Raw genomic sequence first — 21,619 nt, 5'->3', positions numbered from 1 at the left:
CAGACATGTACAGAGGGAAGAGTATATGAAGACACAGGGAGAAGACACCATCAGCAAGCCAAGGAGAGAGGCTTGTAACAGATCCTTCCCTCCCAGCCCTCAGAAGGAGCCAGCCCTATTAACACCTTGAACTTCCAGCCTTCAGAACAATGAGACAATACACTGTCAGTCTGTCATACAAATGCAAATAATGTAAAACATCTTAGAACTTGACTGAGCAAATGAGCCATATATGGCAGGATATGATTTAAAAACAAGTGAAAGGTAAAAGTAAAAGACATAGGTATTTAGGAGATACATTCCTTGTGAAGTCTTCAGAAAACAGGTAAGTCTTCAGAAAACAGATGGGATTTGAGTTAGGCATGTGTGAGGTTGGGGGACAAGAGCACATGAGGATATTCGGGACAGAAGGTGGGACAGTATTCATTTAACAATGACTTATTCTCCTACCATGAGCCAGGCACTGTGCTTGGGTCCAGGAATTTAATGAACAAAGAGGATGCATTCCCTGCCACCAGGATACACACAGTCTGACAGCATGGGAGGAGAAATGAATAGGACTGTTTAGTACACCAGCACACATGAGCGTCGCTGACAAAGACTCAAGTTCTGTCTCTCTTGAGCATGTTATATTTGTAGTATGTGATAAAGCATTTAATTTTGCTCTGTGATTATTTCATAAAAGTGATTTGTCATCATTAAACATTTCCAATTAGCTGATTTCCTTCTGCTTTCTGATGATTGCACTGGAAGCTAGGTTCGAAGCTTCTTGAAAGCAGCAGCGGTATTGCCTGTCCTTTTTTTTCTCTCTCATCTTCGCAGGTACCATGTAGTACCAAGCCAGAGTTGGTGACCCTGCATCTTGTCTTCCTGGGCCACTCCTACCATCGACTGCATCTCTGTTACATCCAGCACTCTGTGAGCAAGGCCATGCTTGTGAGCCTGCCTCATCTGGCACTCTGTCTGACAGTGACTTCTCTTGTTGCTCATACAGGTAGTGACAACACCAGAATATTTGAGGAAGAGGTTTGGTGGCTACCGGATCCACTTCCTCCTTGCTGTTCTGTACTTGTTCCTCTGTTTCTTCCATAAGATCTCAGTAAGTTGTGTAAAAGCCAGCCCAAGGAAAAAAACAAACAAAAATCAGTAGACAGGACTGTGCTATATTTGTCCCAGCAGTTCACTCTGGGGCCCCATTAGTTACTTATTGACCTCTGCTCTTAAAGCTAAAGCAGAGAAAGAATAGCTTAATAATAGTTTGCCAAAAATAAAAGGCAGAGGCATCTTCTTTGCCTCCCAAGCCTAGGTTACAGGTCCCTCTGTATTCCCAGAGAACCTTGGGCCTACCTGTGTTATATCATTAGGTACTGTCACTCCCATGCTTAAAACAATCCAGGAGTTTCCACCACCCTTACAAGAAAACCTAAACCCCTTGTTCTGACTGGTAAGGACTGTCTTGTTGTAGCGCCCACCTCTCTGGACTTTTCCCCTCTCCTGTGGTCACTGTGCTGTAGCCACACTGCCTGCCTTATTGTTTCTCAAATCCATAAAGCTTATTCCCACTTTAAGCCCTTGACCCCTGCTCTGTAAGGTGTCCAGAATGTTCTTTCCCCATGTTTTTCAACTATCTCCTTGGAAAGGCCTTCCATGGATATGCTCGTCAGTCTCCTCCATTACTCTGTTTTTATTTTCTTTGTAATACTCGTCCCAATATGAGAGGAATTTATTTATTTCCTCGCTTATTATCTGTCTTCTCTACTTCAGTACAAACTTCTTAAGGCCCAGGGCCTTGGCTGGCTTGTTCACCATGTTACCCCCCGTGCCGAGAACACGTTTATTTCATAAGGCACTCAATAAATGTTTTTTAAACAATCAAATGAGTGCCACTTATCACATTACATGGAAATTGCCTATTTAGTGGCCCGCTTCCATCATTAAGTGTAAGCTACTTGAAGACAGTGACTGACTTTTGGTAACTCTGTGTCTTCAGAACCCTGCTAAATATCTGCTACATGGTTGGTGCTCAGTAAACATTTGGTAAATAAAGGGATAGAAGAATGTTAGGAGAATCCCTGCCCATTGTGTCCCCGGCTTTGGGGACCAGAATAACAAAGCAAGAAGTTGGCTGGTTAAATAATGTGCAGATGCATCAGGATCACTGTCCTCCAAGACAGAGATCAGCAAATCCAGCCCACAGGCTACTCCTTGTAGTAGTCAGCTTTGTATAGTCCTTGAGCTAAGAATGGTTTTCTAGTGCTAAGGGGTGGTCAAAAACAGAGATGGCATGTGGCCTGCAAAGGCCTACAGTATTTACCATCTCGTCCTATACAGGAAAAGTTGGCCAACTCCCGATGAACTTGTCCCTTTGCCCTTCCCAGTGCAGAACTGCAGGAATAGCTCACTTTCAGCACACTGCCCACTTAGGCTCCAGGGACAAAGAGGCTAAGTGTATTAATTGGGTTAACCCAAGCCCTAAAGGTGCTCACCTTGGCTAAACTTGTGTGCACAAGCCTTGTTGCCCAGCAGAACTTGGGGAACTGTCAGCCAGTGTCCACTAGTGATGTAGTGCATGTGCAAACTGCAGATGGCTTCTAAGGTCAGTGTCTTTACGGGACTGCTATCAACTGAGCTGAGAGTGAAAGTGCAGCCTGTTGCCTTGTATCATTTCAGGTGGAGATCTGCACTGGTGCCATGTTCATGAAGATGATTTGGAGGTTGGATGTTTACCTGGCCACCACAGTCTTGCTGACAATCACTGGCATTTATATGATCACAGGTGAGGTTACTCTAAGCACACAGGTATTTATATTAACACAAAAGCACTACCTCTTAGTGGAGTCCTGCAGACATTGAGGCAGGGGTCTTCAGCTTTTGCATTTTCCTAAGTCTGCAGAGCACATTACTGAGGCCTAGAGGGTGGGGAGAACTGTGAAAATAATCGAGGCAGGAGTGCCAAAGTGGAGTCCTACCCATAAAAATCAGATTGGGCTGGTGGGGGCTTTCTGACTGGCGGGGTCAGCAGGGGTCGTGCTTTAGGTGGAGATGGGCCTGATACAGCAAGCTGCCAGGTGAAAGAATGGCACCACAGAAAGGGAAGGAGGGGCGGGGTGGCCACTTCAGGCCATCCTGCTCACCTTATCAGGTGAGGCCATCAGACAGGATTTTTTACTTAGGCAGTTCTGTCCTAGACAGTCTCTGCATGGGCTTCGAGAGTGAGCACGCGTTTTCAAGCCACAGTGCAAACCTGGGATGCTGCAAAGTATCCCTGGCAGTTCACCACTGTCGAGTGGAGAGAATCAGGGTTGGGAATGGGATACACTCAATCAGTGGTTCTCAGTGTGGGGGGAGTGGGGATTGGGCTTTTCTTCTCAGGGAACATTTGATAATGTATAGAGACATGTTTGGTTGTCACAACTGGAGAGTGCTACTGTGATCTAGCAGATAGAGGCCAGGGATGTGCTAACTGTTCCTTCCAAACTGAGATTTTAAAAAAACTAACAGGTTATTTTTCCCTTAGGAAAACTACCAGGTTTTGGTTCATCCAAAAAATGGGAAATAAAGGGATGTTGAGACATAGAAGGGCAAGATAAGAATCCAGCAAAAGATCATAAAGGATATTTAAGAGAGAGAGCAGGGTGTACCAAGACCAAGCATAAGTAGTTGTAAGACCCACTAAATTAAAGGCACAAAAGGTATAAATATGGAGATCTGGGGGAAACGGGTATGTAGAGTAGGATGCCAGAGCTGCTTTCAACAGACAGAGTCAAATGTGGCTTTTGTTCCTCTTTCTCTTGCCTTTTCAGGTGGTTTTATAGCTGTGGTTTATACTAATGCATTACATGCTGTCTTTACTCTTCTGGGATCACTCGTGCTAACGGGCTACGGTAAGGAAATCTTGAGAAGATTGAGTACCATGAGTAGAATCTTTGAATATTGTTGCTGCCTGGGATCATTTCAGCACTTTCATCTCATAGATGAGATTGGGGTCCTCAGAACCCAAGAGCATTATCTAAGGTCGTGCTGCAAATTGGGGGCTGGGGGAATTCTGCTCACTTGAGAAGAAAGGAGTCAAGGAATAAGAGTGACTGGAACAGCAGTGAAGAGTGGTCCACCACTCTCATCCCCACCTCTGTACCTCTGTCCATGCTCTTCCTCTCCAGTTAGGAGTCCCTCTCCTTTTCATCCACTCAATCAAACCCATCTGTCAATGTCAGTGGAAGATTCTCCCCAAAGGTCTGATTCAAGTATTATTCCAAATCACATCTTTCTTCTCTGGACTTGCATCAGTAGCACACAACTTAACATTTTTTTATACATACCTTGATTGTTCATTGACTGTGTCACATGAATAAATCATACTCCCCAAGTTCAAAACTTCTTAAGAACCAGAACCATTGAGGTTATTCATTCATTAAAAAAAAAAAAAAAGCAAGTAAAGAGAAATTGGGACATAGGAGGGCAAGATAAGAATCCCACAAATTATTAAGTAATAAGAATGAAAATAATAGCTAATATGAATTGAGTATCAGGTACCATGTAGGCATTTATATTGCCTCTGTAATCATCACAATCACCATGAGGCATAACTATTTTTGTTATCCCATTTTACAGATGAGGAAACTAAGTCTGAGTTAAGCAACTTGCTCGCAAAACACACCAAGAGCAAAACTCATAGCTGAGTCTCTCTAACACAAAAGCCCAATAAGTGAATGTATATATTACAGTATCTGTAGTGGCAAGTACACTTACCTTAAAATGGAAGTTTTCTTCCACTAGCTAGGGTAGGAGTATGACTTGAGTAAAATTGTTGTTACCCACTCTTCCATGGGTGGATCAGTCTTGCAGAAACCTAGAAGGAAAAGTTCTTGGCCCAAGTACCGAAAAAATATTGAAGTGATATGTGAGTACAATTTTAGGATTATGATTCCATAGATCATGTTGTTGTACCCCATGGAATGAGAACAGATAGAATCAAACAGAATCACACAGTCCTCAGTCTTACCATTCTGTAAGCATTAGTGTGCCATGAAGTATGCTCAATATGGTGTTGCTGGGAAACAAAATACATGTCAGGCATGATCCAAGAAATTTTTAATGCTTTGAGAAGCAGTGACTAATTTGAGTGATAAAACTATAAGCTAAAATACACTAAGCCTTTGTGTTTAATTGTGTGCTAGAATTAAACATCAGCATTTTTTAAACCTGCCAGTGCCACCCCAATAGTTGAAAATGATATCCAGTTAAACCTTAGGAGCTGGTGGGATATTCCATTTAATGTTAGCAATTATATTTCTAAATAATTATATATTTTTTACTGTTAGAGACAATGTCTATGTTCCTCCAAAACTTGTATGTTGAAATCCTAACCCCCAATGTGATGGGAGGCTCTGCCCTCATGAATAGTATTAGTGTCCTTATAAAAGAAACCCCAGAGAGCTCCTTCTCTCCTTCCACCATGTGAGGACACAGCAAGAAGATGGCTATTTATGAACCAGGAAGCTAAAACAAAAGGGTGCACAGTGAAATACTCAATGCCCTCAATTTCTCAATTCAACTCCTCAGACAACAGTATTACAAGTCTTGTGTATATCCTTCCGGAGATATTCCTCATATATACAAATATTTTTTAATCATTGAGATATATGTTTTAATATAATCAAAATTTTGTTGCCTGGCTAGCGTGACTCAGTTGGTTGAGCATTGTCCTGTGCACCAAAAGGTCACCGGTTCAATTCCCTGTCAGGGCACATGCCCAGGTTGCAGATTCAGTCCCCTGTCGGGGTGTGTACAACTTAAATCAATCAATGTTTCTCTCTCTCACTGATGTTTCTCTCTCCCTCTCTCTTCCTCTCCCCTCCTCTCTTTCTAAAAAAAAAAAAAAAAAAAATCAATAGAAAAAATTTTTTAAAAATTTGTGCTTGTTTTTCCACCACTGGTACTATATCATAGGCAAATTTCTATGACAGTGAATAGAGATCTACTGCATCGTTTTTGTTTTTATATTTGTAATAACCTTTTTATTGAAAAGTACACAAGTCAAAGTGTATAGTAGATGAAATATCACAAATTGAGCACACACTGGTAACTAGCACCCAAGTCAACAAGTTATCTTTTTGTTTCCTTCCTCTTCAAACTTTATACCTTTTGTTTCTTTTTCTTGCCTTATTACACTGGCCATGACCTTTCGTACAGTGTTGAATAGAAGTAAAGACAGCAGACATTCTTGTCTCATTCCTAATATTAGAGGAAAAGCTTTGACTATTTCACAATTAAAGAAAATATTTGCTGTCAATTTTGTAGGTACTCTTTGTCATACTAACGAAGTTCCCTTCCATTCCTAGTTTACTAAGATTGTTTATCATAAACGGTTTTTAATTATGTCAAGTGTTTTTCCCCATCTACTGAGATGATTCTATTACTTTTCTCCGTTATTCTGTTAACATGGTATATTGCAGCAAGTTGGTTTTGAATGTTAACTCAGCCTTGCATTAACTGGAATAAACACAGCTTTTCAAGAGTTACCCTAAATTCCTCTCTAAACTGGCTATAGAGTAGTTACCCCTTATACATGATTTCACTTTCCATAGTTTCAGTTACCTGCAGTTAACCACAGCCCAAAAATATTAAATGGAAAATTTCAGAAATAAAAAATGAGTAAGTTTTTAATTGCATACCATTCTTAGTAGTATAATGAAATCTCACTTTATTCCACCTGGGACATAAATTATCTCTTTGTCTAGCAAATCCATACTGTATACCCTATCCACTAGTTAGTCATTTAGTAGCCATCTGAGTTATCAGATTAACTGTCATAGTATTGCAGTGCTTGTATTCAAGTTACCTTTATTTTACTTAATGTCCCCAAAGCTCAAGAGTAGTGATGCTAGCAATTTAGGTTGCCAAAGAGAAGCCATAAAGTGCTTCCTTTAAGTGAAAAGGGGAGGACAGTACAAAAAGATATTTTGAGAGAGAGAAACCAACATTCACATGACTTTTATTATAGTATGTTGTTACAATTGTTTTATTTTCTTATTAGTTATTGTTATTAATCTACTGTGCCTAATTTATAAAAAAAAACAGCACGCACTTAATCATAGGTATGTATGTATAAGAAAAAAATGTATTATAGGGTTTGATACTATCAGCAATTTCAGGAATCCACTGGAGGTCTTGGAACATATCTCCCATAGATAAGGGGGGACTACTGTATTAATTTATATTTTCAGCAATGTATGAGAATATATGTCATGTAAATCTCCCAGCTAAAACTTAATGTTTTAAGACATTTTAAAACTATGCCCAGCTGATGAAGAAAACAAATGTATCTCATTTTTGTTTTAATTTGAAATTTCTAGACATTGGTGAGGTTGAGAATCTTTTCATATACTTAGTGGCCATATGTACTTCCTCTTTTTGTGAACCACCTGGTCATATTCTTACCATATTTCTTTCTAGTAATTTTCTTTGCTATTGATGTATAGGAGTTCTTTATACATGATGCAAATCTCTTCTTTCAGTCAAACAAAATTTTAATTTTTTTTTTTTTAATCTTCACCCAAGGATATTTTTTCCATTGCTTTTCAGAGAGAGTGAAAGAGAGAGAGAGAGAGAGAAACATCGATGTGAGAGAGACATTGACTGGTTGCCTACCATGCCCCAACCGGGCCTGGAGCCTGCAACAGAGGTACGTGCCCCTGGCCGGAATTGAACCCCGAACCCTTCAGTATGAGGGCTGATGCTCTAACCACTGAGCCAAACTGGCCAGGGCAAATTTTTAACTTTTTAAAAAAAATTTTATTGAATTTATTGGGGTGACATTGGTTAGTAAAATTATATAGATTTCAGGTGTACAATTCTATAATACACCATCTGTATATTGTATTGTGTGTTCACCACCCTAAGTCAAGTCTTCCATCACCATTTATTTCTCTTTTACAAAATTTTAACTTTGTTAAGATTTTTTTTAATTGATTTTTAGAGAGGGAGGGGGAGAGAGAGAGAGAGAGATCCATGTAAGAGCAGAACATTGATTGGGGATCGAGCCCCAGTGTGGTCATGTGCCCTGACCAGGAATTGAACTGACAACCTTTCAGTGCACAGGATGACACCCAACAAACTGAGCCACACCAGCCAGGTTTTTAATGTTAAGATTTTATACCACTTATAGAGGGAGAAATGTCACAGGCTTTGAAGAAAATTTCAAATATGAAGTTTCATAAACATCTTGCTGGCATTGCAGGAAAACAAATATTAATTTCTGTTTTAGTCAAGATTCTTTTGATAATTTGCGATAGTATTTTAGTTTAAAACCAATATAAGCAAATAGTGCTTTCTTGGCTCACATAACTAATAAGTCCAGGGTCACATTTCCTTCAGGAATGGCTAGATCCAGGGTTCTGCATAAATCAGGCAGACAGAAGAGCTTCAAATGGCCATACAGACTGAGAACCCCAAAGGAAGAAAGCAGGCTTATTTTGGTTCCTTAATCAGAAGAATGACTCCTGGGGCAAATCCTAATTAGCTGAGCATGAGTCTCAAATTCATTCCATCAGTCATTGCCCAGGGGATAGGGAACATTGGCCAGGCCTGGGTCACATACCAGACTGGAATGATAGACAGTTTGACTAAGCCCACATAGGATGGAATGCAGCTGGAAAGAGGGGCTCTGCTACCAGAATCAGGATCAGGGGTTGCTGGGCACATAGCCATCAATGTCTACTGTACTCTTCTTTCTCTCTGAGAAAGATGACGTCGTTTCTTAGGCACATAGTCTTGACTATTTGTCACCCCATTGCACTTTATATATTAGACATATAAAGTGCAATGGACTGACATCAAACTGGGTCTTACTTTGCAATCTTGGATCTTTCGATGTGTGTTATTGTACAATTTAAGGTACTGATAAGTTTTATGTTGTTTTTAAGCCTTTAAAGAAGTGGGAGGATACCAGGGGCTGCAGCATAGTTATTTAAATGCTAAGCCAAGCATAGTCCAGGAGGGAAACTGGACTGCCAAGCCACAGTGCTACCTCCCTCGCCCGGATTCTTTCCATATCTTCCGACATCCCGTCACTGGAGACCTCCCCTGGCCTGGAGTCGTCCTTGGCATCCCCATCCTCTCCTTATACTACTGGTGCACGGATCAGGTAATTAGACCCATTGTAGCTTAAGTGACCACATGGGGGGCTGATGGTCCTCAGCGGATTCCAGGCTCCACCACAGTGGGCCTGTCTGCACTCAGTGGTTAAGTTTCCCTTCCAATCTTTATTTATTGCCTAAATAACTTTATATGAAATTCTGTTTAATAGAAACTTCTCCCACAGTGGTATCTATAGCACATCAACTGTTTTCATTCTTTTTTTCTTTCCTGTCATTACTTAAAATACAGTTTTTAGGATATGAAAAATAAGTCAGTTCTCTTCAATTGAGTCAACAAATTAAATGCAACCAAACAGTATTTCAGTTAGATTTTTAAGGACTCAAACTTATTCTAAAAATTCTATGGCTTTCTCTCAATGGTAAATCATTAAATAAATTGTGAAATACTCATATAGTGAAAAGGAAATATAGAAATAAAAAGGAAGTACAGCTACCTCTAGTAACATGGGTAAATCTTCAAAGCATTATGCCAGTAAAGAAGCTAGACTGTAGCTCTAGCAGGTTTTGCTCAGTGGTTAGAGAGTTGGCCCACAGACTGAAGTGTCCTGAGTTCGATTCCAATCAAGGGCACATACCTCGGTTTCCAGTTTGATCCCCGTGCCCCAGAAAAATAAAGAAGAAAATGAAAATCCTGCCTTTTAATCCTACCACCCCAGAATTAACCACTATTATCGTATTGCTTTATTCCTGTGGACTTTTTCCTAGGTGTAGAGTCATGGTAGATATGCTATTGTTGCATCCTGAGCCTTTTAGTTACCATCACACTGTGAGCATTTTTTCATATTACTTGAATGTTCTTCAAGAGCATAATTTCAGTGCATACATAGTACTGAATTGTTTTGATGCACTGGACCATGTCTTTGTGTTTTTTTAAGTGCTTCTCCACCCACCAGCTGTGCTATTCTTTTCAGCCTGAGTGCACACTGCCTCTTACAACAGGAGCACCATGAAATGGGTCTTAAAACATCTTCTGAAGGAGATTTTTGCATTTTAAAGGTCTATACTGGTTCATTTAAATTTAGATGAATGAAGTTGGTCCCAGTTCTGAATACTTATTCGTGCCAGGTACCCACCTTTGCTTTGATTGATGTCTCAGGGCTCTCTTCCTTCTACCCAGCAGATACGGAGGGAGTCTTGTTCTTGCCAGGGGACTGCATTGCCATGATTGGTGTGCAGTGCTAGCAATAAGACCAAAGCCATACACGCCATCCCTGACCCCTCTGGCAGCTCTGCACCTCGCAAAACACATTTACTGGTCACACACATCTCCTCTGGCCCTGGATGTCCTGGAGATGCCTGGGTTATTTGGGTGATCAGCTTAGCAGAAACCCACCAGAGACCACATCTGGCAACCTTCTGTGCCAGGGTGGCTTGGGCTTTATATGCTCTGATAAAACGATCACCTCCCTCACCCATTCGTGTTTCCTTGGCAGGTTTTTGTCCAGAGGTGCTTGGCAGGGAGGAGCATGTCTCACGTGAAGGGTGGCTGTGTCTTTTGTGGGTACTTGAAGCTGCTGCCCATGTTCAGTATTGTGATGCCCGGAATGATCAGCCGCGTCCTGTACACAGGTAAATTTGATTCTGATGTGTTCATCCCAATCAACTCTTGTCTAAGAGCTCTAGATAGCATTTGGGGTTATCAGGTCTCATACAGTGTACTGGTGTCAGGATTCCCCAGACAGCTGCCTTGGGAGCTAATGGGTTTGGATTAGGGATACAGCTGAACAGAAGTCTTGCAGAGACCATGGTAGGTGGCAAGAGAGAAATTCCAAGATAGAAGTTCAGGCAGGAGAGAGCCAACCAGTGCTCCCTATACCTGGCTCCCAGCCTTTGCCATGGCTGGAAGGCCAAGTTCCTCCCCTTGCATCTCAGACAGCATACTGGTGGGCCTGTGTGCCAGGCTCTGTGCCGGCAATCTCACAGATTCTGTCCCTGCTCTCACAGCCCCAGAGGGGGCTTGTATAGCCTCATTGCACAGATGAGGCATGTAGGAGGGGGAGCTCCATGTAACCCCAAAGTAGGGCCCACATTCTTTCCATTAAATGCTATGAAAACATCCCTTTTCCCTTAATTAGCTCCCATCATTCTGTGGATCTATTTCATCCCCTAGTTTTACTAGCTGTCCTGTCCCTCAGGGTCCCAGGTTGTTTATTCATTCATCCTTTATGGAGCATGTGCTCTGATAAGTGCAGCCAGTGGGACGAAGCTGGCAATATCATGAGTGTCTTCTGCTGCAGTGCCATGGCCAAGCACACAGGGTGCAAATACTTCTTATTGTGCAGTAGCATGTGCAGCAGACCTCTCTAACCCTAAGTCATCTTTCAGTCTGCCCCGACATGCCTCTTTTTAATCCTAATTCCTTTTCAGTTTTAATAGAAAGGAAGGTGTGTTCTGTTTCAACATTCCCGTGTTTGTTCTTTGTCTGTCAGGCAGAGATCTTTTGGGTCTCAAAAGTGTTATCTCTTTATTAAATAGAAAATAAGCCTCTGTGCTCTCCAGGACCCACAGTCCCCTGGGCTTCATGGATCCTGTTTCCCCCTCCCCACTCCACCCTGTGGACTGCCCTGCTCACTGAAGATCAAGATCGGGCAGAATTGCATGTAGTTTGAACTCTAAAAGCTGCTAAGGGTGGGAGAAGGAAGAGAGGGGCATAGCTTCTCCATCTAGCTGGAGTGGCCTCAAGAAGTCACACTCCCTCCAGCCTTCTGACCAAGAGGTGAATAGAGTTGATGGAATGCACTAGGGAGAGCTCTTGGGGCAGAAAAGGGCCCGGAACCACTTGTTCCTAGTCCTCAGAAATGGCCACATTCACAGATCCATTTACACATGCCAAGTGTAGAAAGCCAGAAAGTCATTTATCATGAAAGCTTGGCACCTGCTCAGGTTCCTGGAAGAATATGCTTTTCCAGTAACTGGAATGCTTCTGGCCGTAGAGTGATTCTGAGTCTCTCCCCTGGCCAGAGCTGGGGGCCAGGCACTGCCGAGGAGTGGTCCTCTAAACCTGGTTTTCTGTGCAGAACTCTGTATTATTTGGGCTTTTGTTTGAAATGGTGTGCACTTTTGGCTCCTCTTTCTTCTGAGCTGGTGTCACCCTCAGGCCATCTGGTGGCAAGATCGTCACCAGCAGCACCAGGCCTCTATCCTACCAGTTCAACAATTCCCATAGAAAGAGTGTTTCCTTTCCCAGTAGTTCCTGCAGAAATCCCAGATGAGTCCTAGCAAACTCACTTGGATGATAGAGACCAGTCATTGTGATCAAGGAGAAGGAATTTCCAGAATAGCCACACCAAGTCAGACAGGTGCCTTTTCCCAAAGCAGGGGGAAGGGAGAGTAGGCAGATGGAAATGGACTGAAAATGGACATTCACTGTAGCCACCCCTTGGAGTTTTTAGATTCTTTCTCCAGATGTTTGGTAACCACTTCGTAAGCTAGCTAGCTATCCCCAGTAAAATAACTTACTTTACCTATAAACCTAGGCAATATCCTGCCTCCTCCTAGTCTATGTTGATTTATTGTTTGGGAGGGGGTCCTCACATAACTTTATATCCTGTATTTAAGCTCTTGAAGGGTGTATCACACTCACTCCCTTTACTTCCCTTTATCCAAAATTTCTTCCCAAATATTCTAAAATAGCACCCCTATCAGGGCTAAGGGAGTAAGTTACAAGTTGTTCACACATTAGTACGTAGATGAATAATCCGTTTGCTTTCCTAACAAGTAGCTGGGATCATTAAAAGGCTTGTCGAGGTCACAGGACTTGCTTTGGGTCAAGCAGTGAATTGGTAGAAGCATCAACTCACTTGACTCCTCAGCGCCTACCTCCTAGCTTTTTGCCTCTGCCCCAGGCTCCTCGGGAGTGCATAGGATCATGGATTGGAGGAGTCACCAGTAGACCAAGAATCTGTCAAATAGGAATCTGTAATTCCTATTCCCATTCTTTTTTTCCCTGAGCTCAGATTTTAGAGCTCTAAGGCCAACGTGTTGGTGTGACTGTATCTCTCTTTGCAGACAAAGTGGCGTGCATCACACCTTCTGAATGTAGAAAGCACTGTGGAACCCTAACTACTTGCAGCCTCATCGCCTACCCACTGCTGATAGTGGAGCTGCTGCCCAGAGGTAAGAAATGGACCTGCCATCAAAGGCCATAGAAATCCCGGGATCTGTGTCTCCATTGGAGCCTGTGCCCTCAGGCTGTGAGAGCTTCTCTACCAGTCAGCCCATCCTTCTGGGTGGAAATATAGGCTGTAAAGTGGGAGAGTTAGTTGGATAGAGGAAATCTTTTTCGCCCTGAGAGAACCTCCTCCCTCTTCATCCGAGCACACACTCCCACTCCCAGTGCGCATGCTCACAGAGGCACAACTTGTGCTGGAGATTCCCATTGTTTACTTCCCTAGCTTAGCTCGGGCCTTCGCTCCTTCATTCCACAGATGCCCCACACTGTGCTAGGCATTGTTCTAGGCCATGAGAGCGCAGGGATGAGAGAAACCTAGCCCTGCTCTTGAAGAGCTCATGTCTGATGGGATGGGCAGGGAGGCGAGCAGCCCACCAACAGTGAGAGGGCTTTCACTGCAAGATGCCGGCGACCCTGCGCAGTCATCTCACCTGCTTCCTGAAATCCCATGGAAGTGGCCCAGTGGATAGTACAGGTCTTAAAAATTCCATATTAGCTCTGGAGATCAGTAGGCTGGAAAAGTTGAGACTTTTCCGTTAAATACAGTATCAGTGGAATCTGAGTGAGGGAAATACTAACCACCCCACAGTTCAGGAAGGAAGTTGTACGGATTTTCCAGCTGAGCCTGTCTTAGAGCACCCGGGGCTGAGTGTGGGCTGGAGGGCACCTGAAGGAAGGCAACTCCAAAGACACTAGTGTTAGCCTGGCCCAAGCAGCCCAGTAAATTCCATGGAGGCCTCACTGCAGTGGACCTTCAGTTCAGGCACCAGTTACCCTCAGGCTCTTCCAACAGAGCAAATTCCCTGCCACATGGTGGCCTTTCAGCTAATAATACTAGATTGTTATGTTTATAGCTAACATTTGTTAAGTGTTTGCTCTGTATTGGAAATTGTGTTAACCCGTCTACTTAATTTGTCTTAATGTTAACAACAGCCTGTGGTGAGTACTTTTATGCCCAGTTTACAGATGAAGACACTGAGGCACAAGGAACAACATCACTTGCTGAACCTAAAGTCTGAACCTTCTCTGAGCCTCTGGCTCCTCATCTGTAAAGGGTGGGGAGGCAGCAGTGGTCTCCATCTTACAAGGCAGTAGGGAGGATTGGGTTGGCTAATGCCTAAAGAAATGTTCTGGCACAAAGCAACACTCAGGAGATACTAGCTCCCATTATTATATAAAGACATAGCAGGAAACTAGTAAGTCTCGTCACAAAGCAAGGACAAACGTAATGCATTAATCTATCTTAGATGGAATTTCACTCCAAATAAAACTTGCATATTTTGTAGGAGATAATTTAGTACATAGAAAAGTTTCTTAGGAGGCCTAAGACATCTCCTGGCATGGACAGAGAGCTGAAGGTCCAGGAAATGTCCCTTCTCTTGCAGGTGTACGAGGCTTGATGCTATCTGCAATGTGGGCTTCTCTCATGTCCACCCTGTCTTCTGTTTTCAACAGTGCCAGCACCCTCTTCACAATGGACATCTATACCCGGATACGGCCTATGGCCACTGAAAGGGAACTCATGGTAACAGGAAGGTGAAGGATTTCTCTTATCACATTAATTACTGGCATCAATGAAACCACAGTGTTATTACATGAAAAATTTAGACTATAATACTGTGTATGGAATCATCCTGTTTATATACAGTATGATTATATATTTTTGCTGCTGTTTTGCAGTGAAACTGTGTTGCTTTTATGATCACATCGAAAATTATTTTTATTTGGGAAAAATTAAGTAATCACAATGATAAAAATGAGCATAGTTTACTGTACCCCCAAAATAGTCCTTGTGAGGAAATTTACCTATAGTATCTCATATCTCATAGTCCTCCTGACATTAAAGGTAAATTTTACTGTTCGTATTCTCTTTTGGAAAATGGGGGGAAAGTGGCCGAGAGAAGGAAATTGATCTACCTAAAGTCACACAGTAATTAGGGGAATTTGTCCATGGTGTTATCCCCGATGCCACACAGCACCATGCTAGGGCTTGAGTGGGGGACACAAACATACGTAAAACGTGGCCATGTCTTTCTCCATAGGGTTTCATGTTGGCTGCCCTTGGACAACATCCAGCCAGCATGCATTTTATGTGGCCTACATTATGTCTCTATGCTTCCTTTATCTTGAATCATAAAATATGTTGCTCATGTATTTTATCTCTCTAATCCCTGCTTTTGATGTTGTCTTTACATTTTGATTAGCAGTACATAGTTTAAGGCCACTTTTCCAACAAATTTTAAAAAATTGGTACTGCTTTTATTTAAATTGCTATAGAACATAGGAAAAAGGAAAACCTAAATTCTTTTTACGAAGCTCAAGATATTGATGCCAAAACCTAACAAACACAGCACAGAAAAAAAATTAGAACTAAAGACTAATCTAACTTTTAAATACCAGTACAAAAGTTGTACGTAAGATATTAGACACAAACTCAACAGTATATTAAAAGAATGTTAAAATAGTATCTCATTACCAACTGTGATTTTTTTCCAGAAATATAAGAATGGTTTAATATTAGGAAATGTAGTAATGTAACTCAACATATTAATAGATCAAAAGAGAAAAATCATGTCTCTATTCACAGATGAAGAAAAGGTATTTGGTAAAATGGGTCCCTTTCAACATGATAAAACATACTATATCACCTAAAAGCCTATATTATATTTAATGAAAAAACTAAAAAGGAACAAGGCAAGACTGTCTGCCCTTACAACTGTATTTACTAAAAATACACCCACAGGTGAGGTTAGCAGACAAGGGCTTTTAAAATCATGATTAATATGTACAAGAAGAGGGAAAGTGTACAAAAATGGATAAAAATGTTGAGAAGTTCAGCAGAGAATTAAAGTTTACTAAAGGATTTAAAAGATATTTAGAATTGAAAAGTTAGTATCTGAAGTTAAGAACTCATTAGATAGGTTCACAACTGATTGGATATAGCAGAAGGCACAATTAGTGGATTGGAAATGGAACAACCGACAATATCCAAACTGAAATACACAGAAAAAAGGAAAGATAGGCATGGAACACAATTGGAACCACAGAAAGAGAGGAGCAAACTGGATAGAAGAGATTTTGAAAAGGTAATGTCCAAGAATTTTCCAAAACTGATAGACAACTATTCAGAGACTTGAGAAGTACAAACAATTGCAAGGAAGGTAAATACAAAAGAAACCATGCCTAGACTACATTATAGTGAAACTGCTTAAAATTGAAAATAAAGAGAAAACCTTTAAGTTGCCAGAGAAAAATAAATTACATTATCTTCAAAAGAGCAACAAAGAGACAGCAGAATTTTCAACAGAAACTATAAAAGCCAGAAGACAATGAAATGACACCTTCAAGTGCTAGTAAAAAAAAAAATTCTCATCAAAAATATTCTCCAAAAGGAAGATAAAATAAATATATTTTCAGATAAATGCAAGTTGAGAGAATGTACAGTAGAGTTTCATGATAAGAAATACCAAAGGAAATTCTTCAGGCTGAAGGAAAACAACCCAGATAGAAGTATTGAACTTTGGAGAAAAATGAAAGGTGGCAAAAAGGGTAAATAAATGGGAAATATAAATGAATATTGTCTGTTGAAACATCAATAAGAAAAAATGCCTATGGGATTTATAACATGGCAGCAAAAATATATGACAGTAATGGCAGAGAAAATGAGAAGAGGCTAAATGGAACTTGTTAGCTGGTTCTAGAATTATTTGGGATGTAGAAAAAAGAAAACTTGGATGACTGGAGATTTTCCCAAATGTGCACAATTCAGGGGTCAATCAAGGGTTTAAGGGGGGTTATACACAGATGTGGGCCCCCTTGTTCTAGGCTTCCAGCTCTCTGGAATTTTCCCCAAGCATTTTCAGCCATTCTGAATCCCCAACCTCTGTCTTCTGACTCCTCAACCCAGTAAGAGTGAGGCTTTCTGTTTAAATTCTAGCCACCCACACCATGCAGATTAGGGAGCGGCTCAGGGAAAATGCTGGATAAATGTAGATAGCACCCAGTATGGTTTCATTCTTTCAAGGATTTAATCCTTCCCCCTCCCTCAATTCTGCCTGCTTTGAGCTACTCTTCAGTGTTTTTGTTTTTATATTTGACCCAGAATTTATCATTGTTATCTGTGGGAGGGTTAGTCCCATGCAAGCTAGCCCATTGTTACTGACACTGGAACTCACTCCTTTGACTATCAAGGTATTAGTCCTTTCTAACATCATTTGCTTTAACTCTCTCAAAATTATAATTTTTAAGCTTTTGTTGACATAGAACTAATAAGATTTATTCATCTTTGGGGTGACATTTGATTTATTGTGATTTTATATATGGATACATGTTTTAAAATCTTTTCCTTAGAAAAGGTAATGGCCTTGCCTGTGTGGCTCAGTTGTTTGGATGTCATCCCAGGAGGTTGCTGGTTCAGTTCCAGTCAGGGGCACATGCCTGGGTTGCAGGCTCAATCCCCAGTAGGGGGCATGCAGGAGGCAGGCAATCGATGTGCTCTCTCATCGATGTTTCCCTCCCTCCCTCTCTCTTTCCCTCCCACTTCCTCTCTCTCTAAAATCAATACACTTTTTTTAAAATAAGGTAATGAACATTTGGAACCTGTACTCAGTCCCTTAAAATTTTCAGCACAATGTAAGTAATAAAATAAGTTTTTGGACTTGTTTCTTTAGAATCATATGCAATACTAATCTGTCTGAAATGTTTAAAAGTGTATTACGACTCAGGAGATTAATGTTTTTCATGTATTATATGTTTTAAGCATGACTGTCCCAAACCCACCCTCCAAATATGGTAAAAACCTATCCATGATTCAGTAACAGGCAAATAGACACTGCTTTTGTTGTTGTTGTTGAGAAGTTGAAAGATTTTTGTCTGCAGCCATATGGCTCTATTAGCGTTTAGGGTTATAGCCGTCTCCTCTGACCCACACTTATGAATGAGCACCTGAATTTAACCTAAAGAATAATCGAGTTAATAGTTTATGGTTTGTAGATTTTTTTTTTTATTGGTGGGGGGGGAGTCACCAAATTACCATTGACTGTTGGTTTAATTTACAGGTTTTTTGTTATAATCTTACTTGCTGTCACCATCACCTGGATCCCTATTATTCAAACAATACACAGTGAACGGCTGTTTGAGTACATGCAGGCAGTTAGGAGTTACCTGGTGCCACCCATTTCTGCCACCTTCGTGCTTGCCATATTTTGCAAGAGAGTCACAGAGCAGGTAGGTGGATGTTGGCATGGCCACCACATGGCGCAGTGTAAGGGTTTGCCTTCACATTGTCGTTAACTTTGCCAGAGTTGCCCTAGGAGGATTCTAGTGCTTCAAGGGTTCACAACATTGCATCATTTGCTTTCTGAGAGATGATTTACTCCTGGAAAGATTTGGTCCCCACTCCCTCTTATAATGTGAGGTAGAGGCAAATTCTGATGTTTCCTCCCTTTGCAATGTAATCCACTTTCAGCCATGCCATAGACAGTGCAAAGTGTGCATGATCCTCCCTCACACATATCTAGCTGTAGGAAAATATTCTTCTCTTTCTCCTGTACTTGGATGTGTCATGCTCGGAGATTTCATACTCACGGTGGGATGTACAGTTGTGGGCTCCTCCCACCTTCCTTTTAGTGAAGACCATCTCTTCCAGCCATGCTTTAAATAAAGATCCCAGGGAATGGTTTAATTGTGCTTTCATAAGACTTTGAAAGCACAATTTACCAGAATATTTTTACTGAACATTTGAGTCATATTTTAACTTGTTTCCCCTAACAGCACTCAGTGCTGGGCCTTGCACAAGTTCTTAAGCACAGGTCCTGAAGGGCTCCGTGATCGGGGCCCTTGCCCCCTCTGTGCGCAGCCTCTAGATCGCTGGCACTCCCACTGACTTGCAGCGCTGACAGCCTAACTGTCCGTGTCTTCTCCAGCCTCCCTTTGTTTGCATGGAGTGTTTGCTTTGCTGGGAGTATCTTTTTCCGTCTCCACCTGGCTGAGGCTTCCTCCCAGGCTCATCTCAGGTGCTCAGTCCTCTAGACCACCCTGCTAGTGCTTCCTGCTCTGCTTACCTCTCCAGGACGCAATTTAGCACCAATAATGTATGGAGAGAGTGACTGGGCTCCAAGGCTTCCAGAGCCTCTTCTCTTTGCTCTCCTGGGAAGAGCATGGGTACGAGGGGCAGGCAGGCAGGCAAGAGAATCTGTCTCCCATCTGACACCAACCTTAAGGTATCAGGGCCTGTCACCAAGGAAAACTGGAGATCTGGGCAGTGGCTCTTCCACTACCACTGATCCAAAGTTACAGGCATATTGTGGTTACCATCTTCAACCTAGAGAACTTCTCCAGGTCCTCTCTCCCACCCTATTTCAGATGGCACGCCCCTCTGGTTTCTAGATCCCTCCCACTCCTACTGATTTGCAGTGCCGATAACCTTTCTTTTCTAGACCGTCCCTTTCTACACATCTCCTTCAGTAAATGGTTCCTGTGGATCATCCACCTGGCTTTTGGTTTGAGCTCTTTCTGCAAGAGATTTTCCCACTGTCTCCTCTGACATCCATCCTCCACTGAATCAGGCTCCAGATACAGCTCCAGAGCCAAGATGAAGTCCTCCCTCTTGAGGAGTGGACAGTCTAGTTACAGGAGACAGATGACACCCAGTGGACAGATAGAGATTTCTAATAGTGATGTAGTGCTGATGAAAAAATAAAAAAGTATCATAGAGGCCCTGGCTGGGTAGTTCAGTTGATTAGAGCATTGTCTCGATACCTGAAGGTCGAGAGTTTGATCCCCAGTCAAGGCACATACACAGATCAACCAATGAACGCATAAAAATAAGTGGAACAACAGATCAGTCTTCCTCTCTCTCCCTCCCTCCCTCTCTTTCTCTCTCTCTCCCCCCCTTTCTCTCCCTCTCTCACTCTTAAATCAATAAATAAAAACTTCATATAAAAAAAGGATCATGGAGGGTAGCAGGGCAGGCGCTGGGGGAGGATGGCAATTGAGGGCATTAGCCAAGGTGGCGGCAGACTTCTAAGAAAATGACCTTGAATTTGAACTCTGAAAGATGAGCTAGAAGTAAATATTAAGATCTTGGGAGGGGCTCAAGCAGAGAGAAAAGCAAGCACAAAGGCCTGAGCCAAGAACAAAGTGGACAGTTTTGACGTGGAGGAGATCACGCCAAAGAGGAGTGGCCAAAGGAGGAGTGGCCAAAGAGGGTGGCGGAGCCAGGTGGGGTCAGCCAAAGAGCAGAGTTACACTTTGATTGTGATGGTGAGTCGTGAGAAGCTATTGCAGAGTTTAAGCAAAGGCATGGTCTTCTCCATTATATGCTTTGAAGAGATCGCTCTGGTTTCTGTGGGGACAGTGGGCAAGCAGGAGACCAAGGAGGGAAACAACTTGTGTGAGGAAAGATGGCAGTGTGGGATTGGGTGCTGGCCATAGAGAAGATGGGAAATAGCTGTGTTCCAGGTACATTTTAGAGGTAGAGCCAGCAGAATTTGCTGATGGGTTGGTGGGAGGGCAGGATGGAAAGGAAAGAAGCAGGGATGACACCTGGGGTTTCAACCTGAGCAACCAAGGAAATGGAGGTGCCCCTTACAGCAATGGGATGGACTAGGGTCTTTTTTGGACACGTTACATTTGAGATACCTATTTATGACCTAACTTAAAAGTGTTTCCAGTGTTTCTGAAGTTCTCTGATTAACCTAAGAGGGAGTGCAAGTATCTCAGGTCTTTGTTGAGCCCAGGAAGGTATCTCACACTGGTGCTCACAGTACTTCTGCAAGGTATTCGAAGCCCCTGTTATGACAGGGTTGACTTTAGAACTCAGCTAGTCAGGGAGGTGAAACTGAAGATGGTTTGCTGCATCACCCACCTTCCTCTCGGATGACTCTCTCTGGGCTCCTCCTTTGGCAGGGTGCCTTCTGGGGGCTGGCTGGTGGATTCCTGATTGGCTTCATTCGAATGGTGTCTGAGTTTGCCTACGGACGCAGTACCTGCTTAGCAAACAGCAAGTGCCCTCAGTTCATCTGTGGCATACACTACCTCTATTTTTCCATATTCCTCTTTATACTCACTGTCGTCATCGTCCTGGGGATCTCCTTAGTCACAGACCCAATTCCGGATAAACACGTAAGTGCTACCATTCGGGTGTCCAGGGGTCAACCAATAGTCCCATTGTCCCAGCAAGCAGGGACTTGGCTCTGCTCACTTTGAACAGAAGTGGCTGAATCCTTGCATTTGTTTCTAAAGTGGGAGGGCTGGGGCCAGGCATAGGGGATGAGGCAAGTAACACACA

The 21,619-nt window shown here is 42.3% G+C and overlaps 1 protein-coding gene across 1 annotated transcript in view; it reads left to right on the top strand.

The window, feature by feature from the left end:
• Positions 1-21,619, top strand: part of LOC107530445 (sodium/glucose cotransporter 1-like) — a 42,600-nt gene that overhangs the window by 16,031 nt on the left and 4,950 nt on the right. The window contains exons 5-13 of the mRNA XM_087828646.1: positions 995-1,099; positions 2,671-2,776; positions 3,804-3,884; positions 8,925-9,145; positions 10,592-10,727; positions 13,167-13,274; positions 14,715-14,865; positions 18,387-18,555; positions 21,238-21,453. Coding sequence (XP_087684772.1) covers positions 995-1,099; positions 2,671-2,776; positions 3,804-3,884; positions 8,925-9,145; positions 10,592-10,727; positions 13,167-13,274; positions 14,715-14,865; positions 18,387-18,555; positions 21,238-21,453 — 1,293 coding nt within the window. The remainder of the gene's footprint in view (positions 1-994; positions 1,100-2,670; positions 2,777-3,803; positions 3,885-8,924; positions 9,146-10,591; positions 10,728-13,166; positions 13,275-14,714; positions 14,866-18,386; positions 18,556-21,237; positions 21,454-21,619) is intronic.

This window comes from Miniopterus natalensis, chromosome 20 (genome assembly GCF_054644295.1).
Source record: "Miniopterus natalensis isolate mMinNat1 chromosome 20, mMinNat1.hap1, whole genome shotgun sequence".
Taxonomy (NCBI): domain Eukaryota; kingdom Metazoa; phylum Chordata; class Mammalia; order Chiroptera; family Miniopteridae; genus Miniopterus; species Miniopterus natalensis.
Note: the sequence above shows the minus strand (reverse complement) of the source record. Positions and strands in the feature narration are given on the sequence as shown.